Source organism: Equus quagga, chromosome 12, assembly GCF_021613505.1.
Source record: "Equus quagga isolate Etosha38 chromosome 12, UCLA_HA_Equagga_1.0, whole genome shotgun sequence".
In the NCBI taxonomy this organism is placed as follows: Eukaryota; Metazoa; Chordata; class Mammalia; order Perissodactyla; family Equidae; genus Equus; species Equus quagga.
The window spans coordinates 76,910,027-76,929,243 of NC_060278.1; the positions used below are offsets into that span (position 1 = coordinate 76,910,027).

General features: G+C 40.8%; 1 protein-coding gene across 1 annotated transcript in view; it reads right to left on the reverse strand.

Moving 5' to 3' along the window:
• The window catches only part of PLCB1 (phospholipase C beta 1), a 666,959-nt gene that overhangs the window by 84,174 nt on the left and 563,568 nt on the right, over positions 1 to 19,217 (reverse strand). Inside the window, exons 28-31 of the mRNA XM_046679966.1 lie at positions 2,513 to 2,589; positions 2,323 to 2,412; positions 1,799 to 1,856; positions 627 to 713 (exon numbers count right to left, since the gene is read on the reverse strand). Coding sequence (XP_046535922.1) covers positions 627 to 713; positions 1,799 to 1,856; positions 2,323 to 2,412; positions 2,513 to 2,589 — 312 coding nt within the window. The remainder of the gene's footprint in view (positions 1 to 626; positions 714 to 1,798; positions 1,857 to 2,322; positions 2,413 to 2,512; positions 2,590 to 19,217) is intronic.

Sequence of the window (19,217 nt, forward strand, 5' to 3'; positions counted from 1 at the left end):
ATGATCTAAAACTGAGATGCTTTTTGCTAGCCTGAAAGTATTCAAATGAGAAATACTCAGTTTGTTTAAAGTTAATATTCATGAAACACTTGATTTTGACCAAACAAAAAGCATAAGGTAATTTTAAAGTCGAGCCCAATAAACTATTATTATAGGGGGAAAAAAAGATTTGTTGTTTTCTGGTTCAGGAGAATATTTTCTTGGATAAAAACCAGGGTGATTTTGGTACAGGACATCCTCTACTGGACAAAGTCTGCCATGACAATATCACATCAGATACTTAGAGTTGAAGACGATTGGCTTATTTCTCTAATTCCCTCTATCCTGGCAGGGAGTGGGTGGGGTACTTTGAATATACCTATGCCTGAACCACACTCCAGACCAATGCAAACCAAATCTCCAGAGCTGGGCTCCAGGCATTTGCAGTTTTTAAAGCTCACCAGTTGATGATAAATGCTTACTGAATATTGCTGTAAAGATTTTTACCATCATGAAGAAACATACATGGTTTCACGTTTGAGAACTGATCTGAGACTGTGTGGGAGGTACATGAACTAGGGAGGTCTTATTCTAATTGGATGGAAAGAAAATGAAATTAGTGTGTATCATTATTCAGCTCAGTTTACCTTGGGCTTTTCATCCAGGATCTGCTGACGTATCTCCTTGTGTTTCTCTACCAGTTTTTCTTGTCGTTTACTTTGCGCCTCTTCTAACTATAAGAAAGTCACAAAGAAAGTCGTTTTCATCTACATGTTCAAGTGAATGTTTTCAGAAAAAATTGAAAGCTTTTCAGATCTATGACATACACTTAATTATTTCATATCCTGGTCAAGAATTCCCCTACAAGTTTGGAAACTGTTGCTAAGTGTTGGGGCTGGACAATGGGTACATAGGGGTGGAGGTGGGGTGATCAATGGATTATACGATTCTTGACACCAGGTACCTGAGGGTTACTGTAAATATTCAATAAGACCTTTTGACCTTGTTCCCAACACAGAGATAGATGAAAAGAAGTTAATCTTGTCAATTTGCTGCTTTCTTGTTTAACCTGAGGGGTGACTCAAAGGTCACAAGGATTTATGAGCTTGTTTTACAGAAGAAAAAGAATGCCTTCAAGGATCACCAGATAACCAGGCCCTGGCTGCTGTTGACACCCAGAAGTCAGATTGCCCAGGGGCTTATTGGGAGTGAAAGAAACATAGATTACCCCTTTGTTTATCCAAAACTCCTCCTGCAAAGCCCTTTAGCTCTATAAAACCCCCTGCTTTCTTCTCTTGTTAAGGCAGAGTTGAGAGAACCTATCCTCCCGCCTTCTTGTTTTGGCCAATTCGAATAAAGCTTTCTCCATCTCCAAGCACATGTCTTAGTGATTGGCTTACTATGCATTGGGCACACAAACTTGAGACTAAGATCATTCTTGCATTTTTGTTAATGTTTGAAAATTTCCATAATACCAGTTAAAAAAAATAAGAAATGCCTTTGGAGGTTGCCATCTTCTCTACCACTGATGACGACTAAAGGTTCTTTGGGGGAATCTCCCATTGCTACCATGTATCTAGGCTCCTGACTTTGGAAGTGATCTTTGACATCTATCTTTAGATGAGCCTTTTTACATATAGGTTTGCAATTAAACTTGCAGAAACACTGATTGCAAAGTGCCTGCTCTGTGAAGCAGCTCTTCTGGGGGCTGGTGATAACTAGACACGGCCAAGCCTGGCATTTCCCTCCAGAGGCTCACATTGTGCTTGCCAAATGCTCAAACACAGTTTGCAAAGGAGAGAGGGATTAACCAACATACCCTCTTGATGTACTGCACCACCTCCTGGATGTATGACCGGATCATCTCTGTCTTTTCCCTAAAAGCAAATGACAGATCGTTATATGAACTCATTTGGCATCGACAAACACAGGAATCTCAGATTTCCAGATGAAAGTTTACAGAACTCTCAACATTTTTATTGCTACGGCAAGGAAGGTAAAATCTACCAGCTCTGGACAAAGGTCAGTTCCACCCAGGGGCAAGCTCAGTTTTCACCAAATGCCGAGAAGGTTTTCTGACAATATCAGAAGTGAGGATTCAGCCTTTCCAGAAGGGAAGCTCTTTACTCAATCTTTATCTAAAAGGCCCCGGGTGCGCCCCAATCCTTTATTGAACTGCTCTTCGAGTTCCATGTTAAAAACCACATAAGAGGGATATTTTGAGAGGTTAATTAGAGGAGAAATTTCACAGATGGGGCTTTGTATGGTTGAGAACCTGTTATTCTGATACAGAATAAAAAGATCCCAGGTAAAAGGTGGGGAGAAGGCGCTCTTTCTCCTTACTCTTCCATCTGGCTTTTGTCTTTGGATTTAGCTTCTGTTATCTTCTCCTGCCTCTTTTTATCCATTTTCTTCTTTAATTCTTTCTTCTCTCTGAAGTCAAACGGAAGTAAAAGGGAAAAAAGGCAAATCAGCTGGCAATGTTTAATACGTTTATATACACAAGTCCATTGTAATGAGAACGGAGGCTTACTTTTCACAGATTTCTTTGAGCTTCTTTAACTGATTGTTTTGACATTCTTCAGCAACATCCGTCAATTTTTGAATAAGCTGGGGAAAGAAAATGCCAGTTTGCTGTTTTACATTATCACAAACAAAGCACCCTCTCCTCTTGCTCCCCTAAACAACAATATCTGTAGTTAGAAAATCTGTGATTGATGTTTAACAATAGTTAAAATTGCCAGACTTCTAACATAAGCAATGAGGACATAATTTAAAACTGACAAGAAATTTTCACATATTGAGGTATATGGAGTGGCTATTCTGTTTTAAAACTGATTCAGCTTGAACTAAAGAAGCCTGACTAATGGCCTATTAAGCATACACTGTACATCTGCTTTAACCACTAAAGTAAAGAATGCATTAAATGTTATCTCGAAGTAAAAGAATGCACTCTTTGAAGATAAGAATGCATCCTTTCCCTCCTACAACTGCCAGTATCTGTAACGCCCACATCAGAACTCCGGAAGATAAGTCTCCTTTCCTGGAGGGTCATGTTGATCTGCTACTTTGCAACTGAATATCTCTTTGAACCTTGATGAATATGTATCTTGGGCATGTTTAACCCATGTTCTTTGTTCTGAAAATGTATAAAATTGTACTGAAAACCATGCTTCTCCAGAACAGTTTTTTCCTTAGTGGAGACTGCCTTCCCAGATTATAGTCCTCAGCCTGGCTCAAGTAAAGGTCATCTTATCTCTCTTATCAATATATTGATTATTTGCATCAACAAAACCATCACATTATCTAGGCTTTAACATGAATTTTGTGTGTGTGTGTGTGAGGAAGATTGACCCTGAGCTAACATCTGCTGCCAATCTTCCTCTTTTTGTTTTAGGAAGAGTGTCGCTGAGCGAATGTCTGTGCCAATCTTCCTCTATTTTATGTGGGATGTCTCCACAGCATGGCTTGATGACTGGTGCTAGGTCTGTGTCTGGGATCTGGACCTGTGAACCCCAGGTGACTAAAGTGGAACATGCAAACTTAACCACTACACCACAGGGCTGGCCCTTTTAATATGAAATTTTTACTATTATCTCTCTTTTTCTTTTTTTGAGGAAGATTAGCCCTGAGCTAACATCTGCCACCAATCCTCCTTTTTTTGCTGAGGAAGACTTGCCCTGAGCTACCATCTGTGCCCATCTTTCTCTATTTTATGTGGGATGCCTGCCACAGCAAGGCTTGACAAGCAGTGCGTAGGTCCGCATCCAGGACCTGAATTGGCAAACCCCAGGCCACCAAAGGGGAACATGTGAACTTAACCGCTGTGCCACCAGGCTAGCACCCTATCATCCCTTTTAATTAAACAAGATTCGTTAAGATTATTGTGCTGGTTACTGCCACTTGGCTCAGTGCAAAGACACCTAACAGTGTGGACCCAGGTTCCAATTCCTAGTCTATAACTTATTAAAAGTATGATTTTGATCAAGGGGCCGACATTTTCTGAACCTACATTTTCTTGGTTGTAAATGAGATTATCAATGACTTTATCTCTTGGAGGTACTGTGAAGCTTAAAATAAAATGAGTATGATACAAACGTAAGTTATAATCAACTATGAATTATAATTCTTGGTTCCCAGCTATCATTCATTGTTTAATTGCTTCAAGGAAGACACGAGTTACCCATCTTAGAAATCAATGTTCGTGTCTTTGTGTGAGTAACTTCCAAAGAACATGAGAAATTCCCTTTTGTGCTATCAGTGACTTTTGAATACATTGTCATGAAAGCAATTATTTTATTAGTTTGCATCTATTTTTTAATCAAACCAAGTTTCAAGAGGGCAGTGACTGTGTTTTCATATCATCGGTCCTCCGCACAATTCCTAGTGTTTCAGGAGGTGCTCAATAAATGCTTGTCAGTTATACGAGGGTAATTTTTCTTTCTGATCCCTTCTCTTTCTTTATCTGACATGAAGAACTTATGGAACCTTCTGTCATTGCTCAGGCAGTGGTAGCAACTGGACTCTACCCTTCTTACTGGAGCACCAAATAGATGGTGTGCGCTTCCTGTGAAAGGCCCCACTGCTGTTCCCCAGAGATGGAGAGTCTCAGATACAGCAGGGTGAGTTGACTAGTTTTATATAAGTGGTAGCTTACAACAGTGACAAAGCAATATAATCATAATACCAGCAAACTTTCGTTGGTAATTTATATATGCAGGGCACAGTTTGAAGTGTTTTAAGTGTATTAACTTATTCAAGTCTAGGAGTTACCTTGTGAGGAGTTACCTTGAGAGGTCAGCGCCATTATCTTTTTTTTTTATCTTTTTTTATCTTTTTTACATATGAAGACGCTAACACATAGGGCTCAAGATCTGGGCTCTGGGCCACAGAGGTGGTAAGTGGCAGAAGTGGGTCCAAACCCAGAGGACTCAGGCTCCATGGCTTATGGCCTTCATCGCTTTCCCATGCTGCCTTTTCATTATGATTTTAGAAATTGTTTTAAAAAATTCTTCTTATCCAAGAGAATAAAAAAAGTCAAGGGAGAAATTCTCTTACAGAATTACAACAAAGAGTCCACATTAACTTAACATTAACATGAAATTTGATGCATCCATCTGTGAAGTGGATTAAATCCGAACAAATATGAACTGGGGTTTAGGCCAGCAGAAAACCTATTTGATCATTCAAAAAGGATTGCCTGATCATGACTGTCACAATTAAAGAAATTATGAAATATTATAGCTTTGTAGTGCCATTTATCAAACTATCTATATATAAAATTCCAGCGTTCCTCTTCCATTCACCCCAAGGAGTTACAGAGGGTTATTCGGGGATCCCCAACCTTGGCTGAAACCAGAATCACTGTGGGCAACTCCTTAAAGATACAGATTCCAGGGCCTGTTCTAGGCCTGTGAGCTCCAAATGTCTAGGGGCAGGGGCTGGGAATCTATATTTTCAAAATCCCCCCCTTGGTGATTTGGATACTTTGCCAGATTTGGGGGGTCTTGGTGGGCCTGTCCTCGTTCTACAGACCACTGTTAAATCTCCAGCAATGCTTTTGAATTCAATGGTATTCATACTTCTGTTGCCATGTTGTCATCTCTGTCATTCGCCTGACTCCACAATCTTTTCTTGATTATGCCAGCACCTGCTCACATTTACTGCTCTCCTTCCACCTCTTGCCCTCATCCTCAGCAACATCGACATCTAGTCAATGAAGCCACTGAGGTGGAGATCTCACAGAACCTTCTACCCGCTCAATTCTGACTTTTATTTTGATTTGGTTTCAGCCCCTACACAATTGCCAGCACCTTATTCCCTCAAGTTCCACAAAAGAAGTTCCCTGTCTGCTGCATGCCCTGGCCTACCTCTTTGCCCCTCCCCCAGACCACCAGCACTTGTTCTTTACTCTTCTCAGAACTAGGTCCCACCTCCTTTGCTGCTGGAACACACACTTTTATCTAAACTATTCAATTTAGCCACGATCTAACAAATATATATCAAGGATCTACTAAACACCTGCTGCTATTCTAGAACCTCTGGGCTGATGACCTGGCTTTCTAGATCTTGCTACTCAAAGTGTGGTCCATGGACCAGCAGCATTGGCGTTGCCAGGAAACACATTAGAAATGCAAATTCTCAGGCCCTATCCCAATTCAACTAAATCAAAATCTGCATTTTAACAAGATTCTCAGGAGATTCACGTGCACATTACAGTTGGAGAAGCTAGATTACTGAGGAAGATGGAGACAATTTAGAAGAAGCCCTCTGTTATGGACTGAATGTTTGTGCCCCACTTCCCCCAAATTCATATATTGAAATCCTAACCCCCAATGTAATGGTATTAGGAGGGCGGGACTTTGGGAGGTGATTAGGTCATGAAGGTGGAGCCCTCATGAATGGGATTAGTGCCCTTATGAAAGAGACCCCAGCGAGTTTACTTGCCCCTTCAGCCATATGAGGACACAGTGAGAAGGCAGCCATTTATGAACCATGAAGCGGACTCTCACCAGACACTGAATCTGCAGGTGTCTTAATCTTGGACTTCTCAGGCTTCCAAATTGTGAGAAATAAATGTTTGTGGTTTAAGCCACCCAATCTCTGGTAATTTGTTATAGCAGCCCAAGCTAAGACACCCTCTCAAATTCCTTCTTCTCTAGGATCTCAAAAGATCTTAGGAACTTTATCTGCATTCTTTTCATGACCCCAAACTCAGGTTCTTCACCTCTGATACATGGATAATGTTTCCCTACTGGGGTGATTATGAAAGCTGAAGGGGAAAGCACACATGCAAGTCCTAGAGACTACCTTGTAGGTTCTTAACTTGGTTTCCTTACTCTTCCTTCCAAGAGAAAGGTTTGTGCCTTTGCTTTCATCCTCTCTTCTCTCTGGGGCAGGACCTGATCCACCGTTTCATTTTCTCCTCTCAAACTTTCTTCTGCATTGGACACATTCCCTTTGCATAAAAACACATCGCTATTTTCCTTGTCCTTAGGGAACCCTAAACTTTTGTTCCACTTTTGATCTTCCTTCATTTCTATCCCTAAAATGGCAGACTCATGGCTGCTTCTAAAGCTTCAATGCCTCACTCCAAAATTCTTCAACCCTGCCCTCTCACTTACACTCCAACCACTGGAATTCACCTGATTTTGCTTTGAGATTACAAAAACTTTTTTGTTACTAAACTTATCGGCCATTTTTCAGGACTTAACTTTTATTATTTCAGAGATTAAAAAATTTTCTTAGTTCACAGCACCCTTAGGATCGCAGTAATTTTTCATGGTAGCCTTAGGCTAAAAGAACAGTTCCATTTATTTATTAAATAATTAGGCCCAAACAACTTAATAGCAGTACTTTTCATAGCTTTTAAGAGATGTTGCTCTGTTTCCTTCAAAAATGTAATGGCCCAGTGAGTTCAACGTGGTGCCTCAGGGTGCCTTTGCACAGTTTGGGAATCATGACTTTATCTTCTTGACAGTGTGCCAATTGCCAATCACTCTCATACAAAGCTCTCTTTCCTTAATTTATAGTATCTCCAGCAGCCACCACAGCCACTCCTTCTCTGTTTTAGGGGCTTCAATTCATTTCGGCATTTTAAACCCCTTTCGACCAACTCTAGCAAGGATGACTGACCAGCATCTCAACATTTTTACAAGCATGTTCAGGATTTGTCTCTCACAGAACACATGCCATTATATTTTCCCACTAAGTCTCATCATTCAGTTCTAAAGTGGACATCATCTTTGACATCCCTCTTTGGTACTTGAGTCATGGAGATTTGTTAATTTCTCATTACTATGTGTCACATGGCTTTGTGTTAACAGCGCTCTGGTGCAGATTTTCATTAACTCCAGTCTGGACTTGGCAAGAATCCTCTCCCTGCCCTCGGTTGCTCCTTAGTCCTCCTACTCCGTCCCAAATAGTCTTCTTTTTTGTGTGTAGCAAAGCCTTAACTGACTCTCTATCCCCAAAATGTTATGCTCCAGCTCTAAATCGACTTTCCTCATTAGCATTCATCATACCCAACAAACTACGCAGTACTTTGCTCTCAGAACTATTCAGCACACACCTGCTTCTCTACTTTTTCTCATGTTATTCTTGCACCTTGATGATATTTCCATCTGCATGGGAGACATCACAGATACAGAACATTCCCATGTTTACAGAAAGTTTCATTGGACTGTGCTACCTTAACTGCTTCTGATAAGGGAGTGGGCACCAGCCAAGGTTTCCCCTTGTCCATGTGCCTTTCCCCTCTAGAGCACCCTTTGGTGATTCTCCTCTTTGATTGCCCAGATAACTCTAGGCCTTGGCCCCTTGATTGACTTTTTCTATAAGATATCATCTATAGATATTTATCTTTGTGTGTACGTACTTTATTATTACTCTCCAAAAGGATGCCACTACTACAATCTCCCTTTCTTAATTATCTTTTGGAACCTTAGGCTCTATACAAAATAGGTGCTCAAAAAATATTGTAAACGAAATCTTTTAAGTTTTAAAACCACACTGACCTCAACCTTGGTGATAACTATGGAGGGTCATGTCCAAGCTGTGGGCTGTCTTATTGGAAATACTTTTAAAACTATATAATTTTGGTATTTAACAAACTAACTTTTGTTCCTTTAGAAACAAATGTCTTCTTGTGAAATCCAGGTGTATTTTTTTTTCTTTTCTCCCCAAAGCCCGCATACATTGTCATATATCCTAGCTGTAAGTCACTCTTGTTCTTCATGTGGGATGCCACCACAGCATGGCTTGATGAGTGGTAGTAGGTCTGTGCCCAGGATCCGAACTGACAAAACCCTGGGCTGCTGAAGTGGAGTGCCTGAACTTAACCAATCGGCCATGGGGCCAGCCCTTATATTTTTTATTAATGTGGCATTTGCATGCAACTAATAAAAATAGCATTTGCCTAGAATACCAGATTATGTGTTTAAAAAAGGACAACATCTCTGTGTTTAATGTGACAATTATGTAAATATCCTTCTGCTGTGCTCAGTTTCCCTTGGTCTCCTCTGCTCTCTTATACTACAGACCCCTCCCTGTAACATTCTGCCCTTTCTAGCTATTTTCAAAACACCATCACTCCTACCGTAATTCTGTCCTTACAATATTTACTGTTTTCATTTAAACTTCCTCTACTTAAGGTCCAGGAGGCAGAATGATTAATATTATGACTTTATTAATAATATGCCACTATTATCAGACTCACATTAAACTGGAAATGAGATTATATACATGAATCAATAATTTATCTCTTTCCTACTCTAAAAAGAGTGAGTAGGGGGGCTGGCCCCGTGGCCGAGTGGTTAAGTTTGTGCGCTCTGCTGCAGGCGGCCCAGTGTTTCGTTGGTTCGAATCCTGGGCGCGGACATGACACTGCTCATCAGACCACGCTGAGGCGGCGTCCCACATGCCACAACTAGAAGGACCCACAACAAAATATACAACTATGTACCGGAGGGCTTTGAGGAGAAAAATAAAATCTTTAAAAAAAAAGAGTGAGTAGGGGCTCTACCCAATACCACCTCTCCAGGAAGAGCTTCCTCTGCTTTCTGAGAACTGGCCGTGTGCCCCATGTGCTTCCCACGAGAGCTGCTGTATTCTTTACCCCCATCCCTTGGCCCGGGTAACTTGTCCAGGGGAGGCCCTAATCCAAGTTGGACAAGTTATACCTTGACTTTGGCCTCAGGTGATTGGTTTAAGGTTGCAAGCTTGGCCAGTCGTATGACCCTAACAAGGCTTTCGCCAGGATTTTTCCAATCTGCCACTGGAGAAAGAAATGTGTCTTAGAAGGGGTTGGTATCTAAATTTTCAGACAAGGGGAAGCTTGTCTGCTGCTCTGGAAAAGAATAATACTAACGTGCAGAAAAAAACATTGGAGAAAGAGAGTGAGCAAGAAAAACAGAGAGAAAAGGAGAGAGGGAGAGGAAGAGAGAGAGACAGAGAGAGACAGACAGACATAGAAAATGCTGTGAGTGGTCTCTGGTGTCCATCTCTCTATTCCTTCCCTTCCCCGGTGTGGATGGTCAATCTTTTCTTATGAGATCTACCTTGTGTATTTTTCTAATATACACTCTTCTTGTCTAAGTTAGTCCAACGTGAGCTTCTGTTGCAACCAAGAGAATCATGCCAAAAAGCAGAAATAAAAAATTTCACTCCTTAACCCTCAAATAGGATGGAGGAACCTCTGAGTTTTAGGCTTAGGGTTTCTATTGCATGAGAAGCAAAAATAGGACCCAGAAGAGGGATTTTTCACACAGTCACTGAAGTGCTTTTTAGCTAACCTAAGAGTACATACATTTTCGGTGCATTGATTAGCAGATGCACTCTACTCAAAGAACCATTCAATCATGTATTAGCCACAAAACCCACTGAAGATAGAAAAGAAGAAAAGAATAGTTTAGAATTCCTAGGGGAAAAAACAAGAGAGTACCTGCTAAACTGAAATTCAGTAAACAAAATTTAATTTTAACTTTTAGTATGATTTTTTTTTCTGACCCAAAGGAACAGACACATTTCACTTAGTTTGCTTGTTTGTTTACCCCTAGTGAAATGTTCCAAACCTTTTAAGGAGCAAAAAAGAAAAGCTCTGGGGGGAATATAATTTCATGCTTGGTCTCAACTCCACGCTGAATGTCACTTGGTTTAGTCATTTGAGGGTGAGAGAATGGTTTCCTCGGAAGATGCTAATTCCTTGACTCTAACTCGAAAGGGATAAAAAATGCGTGGCATGTTTGGAGTCTCTTCTAAGAAGGACAATTTTGAAAAATAAGCAAAAAGCCAAGTATAGAACGTTCACCCTTCTGACACAACTCATCTTCCCTTCCCTTCCCTAGCCTTCCTTTCTGCCAGTCAAAGCATCCACTCTGGGTTTGCACTATAAACTGTACGTTTTTCTTCTATGAAGAATTAATTTATGATATTTCTAGCCGAAGTCATGATGGACAAACTAAACACATACTGACAATGTGAAAACAAGATGGATGTTTATACTGGAGTGTATCCTTGTCAATCAAATTGAGAAATATTCATTCACTTGTCAGTGAGTATTTACTGAGCACCTATGATGTGCTGGACACTGTGCTAGTAAGGAAGGTCCGACTGTGAGCTGACAGACAGGCCCTGTGCACGTGGAGCTGACAGGCTTCACGAGGTCGCTTCTCTTTTCAGGAGGAGGAGAAATTCTTAGACTAAAAGGGCAACTATCTTGATCATTCTCTGAGATATCCTTTCATACTTACGAATTTTTTAAAAAAAATTTTCTACAGCTAAATAGAATTTATAGCTGTTTATTTGAATCTGAAATGTGTTTAAAGGATCCTTGGAATTATTTTTTTTTCTTGCTGGGTAAAGAAATAAGTAAAAGTGAAAATCTGACCAAGACTCCTAGTCAACATCAATAAGTTGGCCTAATGAATCTATAACATTTAAAATTATTTTTTCATTTTTAAATTATGCCGAGGTAAAGGTCAGTTTTTTAGCTTTCTGGGAAATATAAATGGGTCCATGTAACATATACTCCCTCGAAAGGTATTTCTGGTGTTCTTTAATGAGGCTATCGACTGGAAATATTTTCGAACTTTAAAGAAAAAAATCAAGAAACTTGATAAAGCGAGCTTTAGTTGATGTGTTTTATCAGCCTAGATAATGCTTATAATTTGCCATCTCAATTCTCTGGGCCTTGTTTCCTCATCAGTAAAATATAGCTTCTAACTTATCTGTAAAGTTCCTTTGATAAATTGTAGAATTATATTATTCTATGGTTACAGGTATGCTTTTAGATTTCAATAATGGTATAAAAATATCCCGAAAATAACAAAAAGTAGGGATTTATGGCCATGAAACATTTATTTTAATGAGAAAGGTAACTTTTACAATTAAAGAAGTTTCACTTAAAATGATTCATATATATAGCTTTAAGTAAAAATTTACCAAATTTTTGTAATTGTAAATGCTAATGAAGGTATTTGCAAGAGTTATTAAAAAGTTGGTGTAGTATCCCAAATGATGCAATTATGGATTTCTCGATCAAAATAAAATAAAATTAGAACACGTTTGCATCTGTTCAAGTCAAATGAGATCATTATATCTCATCAAACCAACTAAGAAAAAACTCAAACCACTAAAACTTTAGGACAAGGCTTCATAATTCTAAAAGATGTCAAGGCCATTTAATTTGGAATAAATGAACTAAATAAATATTGCTTACCACTTAGAGGTGGGAAAGTAGCAAGAATGTTCAAACTGGAGGGTTTCAAATAATTAGCAGAGGAGAGCTGACTAAAAGACATGACCTGTCCTGTGACTTGTAACTAAAATAGGGCAATCAATCATGGGCTTAACATTTCAACGGTGCATTTGGAAGCTAGACCCAGAAGAGCTGTCCATGAAGATAAATACCAAAGCATGTCAGCTACTTTTTTTCTTAATGCAAAATATATCATCTCAGCATCCCTCACTTGCCAGATGGAATGCAATGAGTCCTGTAATTCCAGAGGGCACAAACTAAATTATCAGACTGTGGCTTCTATTTTGGAATTTTCCTTTCAGCAGAATCTCTTCTGTTCCCTAAGCTTCCTTAACTTGACACAAGTCAAAATTATTATTTCCTTTGCCTTTGGGGATGGTTCTATTACTGACTTTTTCCCCTTAATTTCATCTAAATAGTCACCAATTAACACATAAAAATATATTAAGATATATTATGCAGATACACAAAAGAAAAACCGAAGTTTAAAAGTTTATAGCTTTAAACAGAAATCTCTAATTATTATTTTGATAGATCTGACGTTTGGATTATCCCTGCATTCTATAATTTAAGTGAAACTAGCGTTATAGTCCGAGGGAGACTTTACAAGCATTCTTGTACAAACTTTTTGTTTTAGAAACGAGAATGCAGACACTCAAAGAGGTGAAATGATTTAGCTCAAGTTACATAACTAAAAATGGAAGTCAGTCTCCTCACTCTAAATCCTGTGTAAGTTGTCCTTTGGTAAAGAATGATGACTATGTTCTAGGCACTGTGTTAAGCTTCCATGGATTGTTTTATTGAATCTCACATCCAAACTATGAGGGCTGTGGGTAGAATTTTGCAAAAAATGGCCCAAATTGTCCACTGCTCCCTGTTTTCACACTTTGCAATGTGATTTGTAGCTCCCCTAAACAAGAGATAGAGTCTCTTTCCCTATCCTTTGAATCTGAGCAGGTCCTATGACTTGCTTTGGCCAAAGAAGAAGGAAGAAATTACAAGCCCTTTCAAGAGACCTTGCTCACTTGCACTTGCTCCTAATGGGAATCCTGTCCAACTTCCACATGAACAAGCCCAGGCTAGCCTGCTGGATGATATGAGATGTGGATCAGTCACCTGCCTTGACAGTCAGCCAACTTCCAGAAGCAGAGCCCCTAAGCGAGTGGCTGCTGAACCAAAGACACATGAAGGAGCCCAACCAAGACCAGAAGAACCATCCAGTTGAGTCGAGCTCAAATTGCTACACGCAGAATCATGAGCTAAATAAATGGTTGTTGTTTTAAGCCTATAAGTTTTGAGGTGTTTGTTAGGCAACAAAGCTAACTGATAAAGATGGGCATACTATTAGGTCTGTATGACTTCACGACCTGTGCTCTTAACCACTGTGAGCCCCTGAGGGCAGGGATCACATTTAGGCTTGGTCCTCGCAGAATCCCCCCGCCAGTATGAGGACCGTCGTAGTAGGCCTTCAACAAGTTTTGGTGAATGAATGATTATGTTTACACTCTCTAACCTGCGCAACCTCCCAAATTAATCAATGAAAAGATATAGCATGAACTCTGTGGGTCAAAAAAGCAGGAGACAATCCAACAAAAAAGTAGGCAATGGATGTGAACTGGCAGTTTGTAGAAAAAAGGAATACAAATAGACAACACATATACGGAAATATGCTTATTTTTGCTCATAATTAAAGCAGTGACTTCAAGAAAGCTAAGTAATTTATTTCTCAAGAAAAATGATCCCACATTAAAGTCAGAATCTTGGAGGAAGATAGATAACACTATCGCAACTACTGTGGAGATGCTTCCTGACTGCAATTATTCCCGGCACATATCCTTCAGCTGGGCGACCATAGAAGGGAGAAAATTCAAGGCTGCCTCTCGGATAGGTTGCAGCAGCAAATGGTGCTGATAAAAGTCGTTAAAAGGAAGATGATGAGCTCCCTCAGGCTGTAGCAGGATGTCAAAAGCTGGAACACATATTTATATTTGAACTCAAGATCTCCTTAGCTAATTCATGGACTGTTAAAAAAAAAAGGTTTTCATTAAAAACAAGGTTTTGTGTATATCATCTCAATATTCCTCCCTATAGTTTAATGAAGGGAGGAGTATTTTAATCTCCATTGGACAGATGAGAAAACTGAAGTTCAGAGTGGTCACACGACTACTCAGAGGGGGAGTAATGGCCTGAAATCAGGACATTTGACTCTAGACCCTCACTTACCGCCACTCACATCCTGATAGGCTATTCCACTCATAGCTGATCAGTATTCACCCAGAGCTTTCACACGAAACCCAACTTTAAATCTCTGGGATCAACAGGGAGTTGGGGAACTCATATCACTGGGTACTAATGTTGGTTTGGGGCCCAGGAACCATTACTGGTGGGACAGGCAGGAGGATGTGTAGAAGAATTCGAGCCTTCAAGGTCAATGTGAAGGAGTGGAGAAAGGCATGGAATTAGAACATATGGGAGACTTAAAATAGGAGAAAGAGGAGAAAGGGTAGGAAGCAAAGCAAAGGAAAACAAAACAAGCCTCTGTAGAAGATTAAGAGTACGGCGACTAGAAGAGAAAACCAGGGAATCTTTTCCTGAAGCCACTAAAAAAAGAGGAAGAGCGAGAAGACAAAATGGCGGGCCAAGCACTGCTGCGACTGAGAAGTGACCCCATCGACATCACTACAAAATCCCCTCTCACTAGGATGTGGATGTTCAGCCTTGAATGTGAGTGGGGCTGATTACTGAGAGTCATCGAGAACCCTCATCAAGTCATCGAGGGACCCCCTAAGAATTTCTATCACTTACCAAATCACTTTTAAAATTAAAACCTATCCTTTGGGATAGGCAAAACTCAGGGTCCACCCAAGGCAGTTAACAAAAAACAAATAAACACATCAGAGTCGATTCTCCAACCTTGTAGTTCTTCCCTGGAGCAGGAAGCCTTGACTGGGATCCACAGATCCCCGAGATATCTATAGAGAGATTTCACGGGGTGCAAGAACTTGAACGGGGCGGGAGGGCTTCCATCTTAATTTTCACTGCGCTCTGCCTGAAGACAACCATTTCCTTCTATTGAGGATACAGGCAGGAAGTCACAGGAGTAGCTTCCACAGGACCTGTGCGTCTGCCACTGGTAGACATCCATCCGGCTTGACGACCAAGCTGTGAGTAGCGGAGATCGTACTGTATTTCCCATTTCAACTAAAAGGAACTTCAGGCTTCTTCTAAAACGCACTTTGAGCAAAGATAAGGATTCATAGGCTCTAAAATTGAGCTTCAATTTGAACATGTAACAAGTCACCTGGGACTCCTATTAAAATGCAAACTGTGATTTTGCAGGTGTGGGGTGGGGCCTGAAGACTCTGTAGGTCTAACAGACTCCCAGGTGGTCTAGGGACCACACTAACCAGGCTGCCAAGCTATTTGGATGTGGGGCTTTAGGGATGAAGATCCTTATTTGGACAGCTATAAGAATTCTTCAAAGCTCCAGAGTCTCTGAAGCTTGGTGTCCATTTTACACCTCCCATGATAATATGAACAATGACCGCAAAACATATTCTCTTGGTGTTTATCAGTTGATGGAGTTAGGTAAATTGTTCCCATATCTGTGTTTTCATATCAATATGCTGATACCTTTGTCATTTCACTCATCACATGGTATTATAACTGTTTGTGATACATGCTCCCTGAGTGTGTGTGGTGACCGTGTCTTCTTTATCTTTATCTCCAGTGTCTATCAGAGTGCTTTGCAAATATTAAGTTTTTAATGAACATTTGGCAGGAAGTTTATTGACGCCATGGTTTCTTTCTCCATCCTTGAACTGTGGGTGCTGGCATTTGAAATACACGATCTTCAACCAAAACACGTTTGTATTTAATTCCCAAAGCAATTTTGGGAGATGAAATATCTTCTGCTTAATTTTCCTAATCACCCAAATAGTCTTTTTAACCTGGGGCCTCCTTGCTTTTTAATTACACTTCTATTTGTCTAATTTATCCTGAGAGGCCCGTTCATAATTCAGAACCACAACCAAAGATAGAACTGTCGCTTCTGGGTGCCTTTCAGTCAGAAGATTTCCTGGGAGAACAATTGCTGGTTATTAGAAACAGAGTTGATAGAAAGTTCTGATACATATGTCAGCTAAAGGCATGTAGTATAAATTGTGGATGCCCCAAAATGGCCATAAAATAAACTTCGTGTGGTTCTAAATCCAAGGTTTGGGGGCCTTAGCCTTCTTAACAAAGGCCCACACAAGTAAGTTCAAAGACACTGGGGCTTTATTTGAAACCCAAATCCATGATGACAGTGGGGAAGGGGTGAGTATTTTGAGTAGGGTGCTTATATTTGGGGTGAAAGGGACAGGCTGGCTTGGACACATATTTATGTTTTTCTGAAAACTCTTCAAAGCTTTTACAATGGATGCACTCATTCTTTCTTAGAGAGAAGCACAAGTTCTGGCATTGCCACCTCCAGTAGGAGCTCCATCACCTCTGCTGCTTCCTGTCCTTTCAGGTGGGATTTTCCCACCCATGAGCTCAGCTTGGTCTTCCGTAGTTCCCAGCCAACCTCTCCTCCAGGAGAAAATCTGTTGGGTAGCTCTTTATACCCTCATCTGGCGAGATTTAACTCGGTGCCTCATGCTCAGGTATCCATCTTGGCACTCTGAGACTGTGCAGCTCTTTCCTGTGATTTCTGCACCCATTTCTGCAGCACAAGTCCCCTTCTCCCCGAGAGGCCTTTGTGGGATGTGTGGGCATCTGTTTTCATCCACACTCTGAATTCCTGTTTTGAGAATCTTCTACGAGTATTGGGCTTCTTTCTTATTCTGCCACGTCTCTTCTGAATTGCCATGACTCTTTCCTTGGGGAACGGAGTCTTTCCAGGGGTTGGGGTCCTGAGGTCACTCTTGATGATTATGGCTGGGTTGTCTAGTCTTCTAGGTAACATTCACCCTGGGAGTCAACTTCAGTCATCTGCCAGAGAATCCCAGTGGGGCCTTCTAACCGGTGGGGCCACCATTCGTCCAAACTATGCCCTTTCCTGGGGCCCTGCTCCTCACCATGTACCGGGCAGCTCAGTCCCAGAGTGGTCCTTGTGAAAGTTACCTTAGATCATGTAACTCCTCCAGTGGCTCTCACTTCACTCTGAGTGGAATCTGGAGGCCATATGGAGGCCTTTAAGACCCTAAGAGATCAGTCCCCAAACCTAAAAGTCCTATCTCTTTGACTTAAGACCCTATAGTCCTCCTTAGGCAGAGCCCCCTGCTGTTCCTCCAACACACAGCCCACGCCCAAGGAGAGCCTTTGCAGCTGCTAATGTTCTGCCTAGGAAAATCTTGCCCCATATGTCTGCCTGGGTCTATTTTTCACCTCCTAACTCAAATGCTGCCTTCCCAATGAGTCCCTCCCCATCTACTCTATTTAAAAGATAAAAGCATGGGGCCAGCCTGCAGGCATAGTGGCTAAGTTCACGAACTCTGCTTCGGCAGCGTGAGGTTCACAGGTTCAGATCCTGGGTGCGGACCTACACACCGCTCATCAAGGCATGCTGTGGCAGCATCCCACATACAAAATAGAGGAAGATTGGCACAGATGTTAGCTCAGGGCCAATCTTCCTCACCAAAATAAAAACAAAAAAACAAAAAAAAAACAAAGCACACTATTCATCCTTCCCTTCACCCTATTCCTTATTTCCCTGTTTCTGATTGACTTACCTCTTAAGCTCTTATTACCATCTGACATACTATATATTTTAACAACTTATTTTGTTTATGATCTGACCCCCATCTGGAATGTAAGCTCCATAAAGGCTAGGATTGTTGTCATTTTTATCATCTAGTATTTTAACATATTTACTGAGTAGGTGTCTCATAACTATTTGTTGAATGAATGAATGAATGAATGAATGAGTCAGTGGTTCTTTTTGAGGTGATGAAAATGTTCCAAAACTGTGGTGATGGTTGTACAAATCTTTGCATACACTAAAAACCATTGAACTGTACACTTTAGATGAGTGAATTGCATAGCATGTGAAATAAAGTTGTTAAAAAAAGAGAGAGAGGTACAGTAACCAGTCATGAAGGAGCTGGCCGTGTGTGCTCTATGGGAGTAGATGTGAGACCATTATGATAACCTTCACTTGAAATCTGAATTAGTGGAGGCATCTACACAATGGTTATAAAGCAGGGGCTCTAGAGTCAGAGGACCAAGGTTCAAGTTCCAACCATACCCACTTTCCAGTTGTGGAACCTTGGGAAAGTCACTAAATATCTCTGTAAGGTTTTTTAATCTGCAAATTGGGCTGACAATAGTGCCAAACTCCAGGGGCTGTTGTGAAGATTAAAGTGGACAATCTCTGTAAATGGCATAGCATAGCACATGGCCCCACCGTGAATAATCAGTACATGGTTGCTATTCTAATTTTAATTTTTGTTATTATTTTCTGGAGTACTAGGGATGGGGTCCTGGAGAAAGTGGGATGGCAGTGGTTGTAACTGGGTCCCAAAGCCATTATCCCCCACTAAAATTCACTTTGGCTGTCTCAGATCTGTCACAGCAATCCCATCCTTAGACAAAACCTGACCTCTGCCTGACCATTCTCTCACTGCTTAGATCTTATTTCAGTAGTTCAAAAATAGAGCAGTCCACCAAAATCAGGTGAAGCTTGTTAAAAAGTAAATCCTCGGGCCTCACATTTAAGTACTGGGCAATGGTTCTCAAAGTGAGGTCCCAGGACCAGAAGCATCAGCATCACCAGCCCTACAAGAGGACTGTTGAATTGGAAATTTGGGGCAAGGCCTAACAATCTGTGTTTTACCAAGGCTTCCAGATGGTTCTGATGCATGCTGAGATTGAGAATAACTGAGCAAGCGGAATCTGATTTTTGATAAGCTCCTTATGGGATCTTGACCTGCTCATCTGCATGTTGTCACTGCAGACCCAGTACTAGGACAACACCATTACGCTGAATCACCTGTTATAC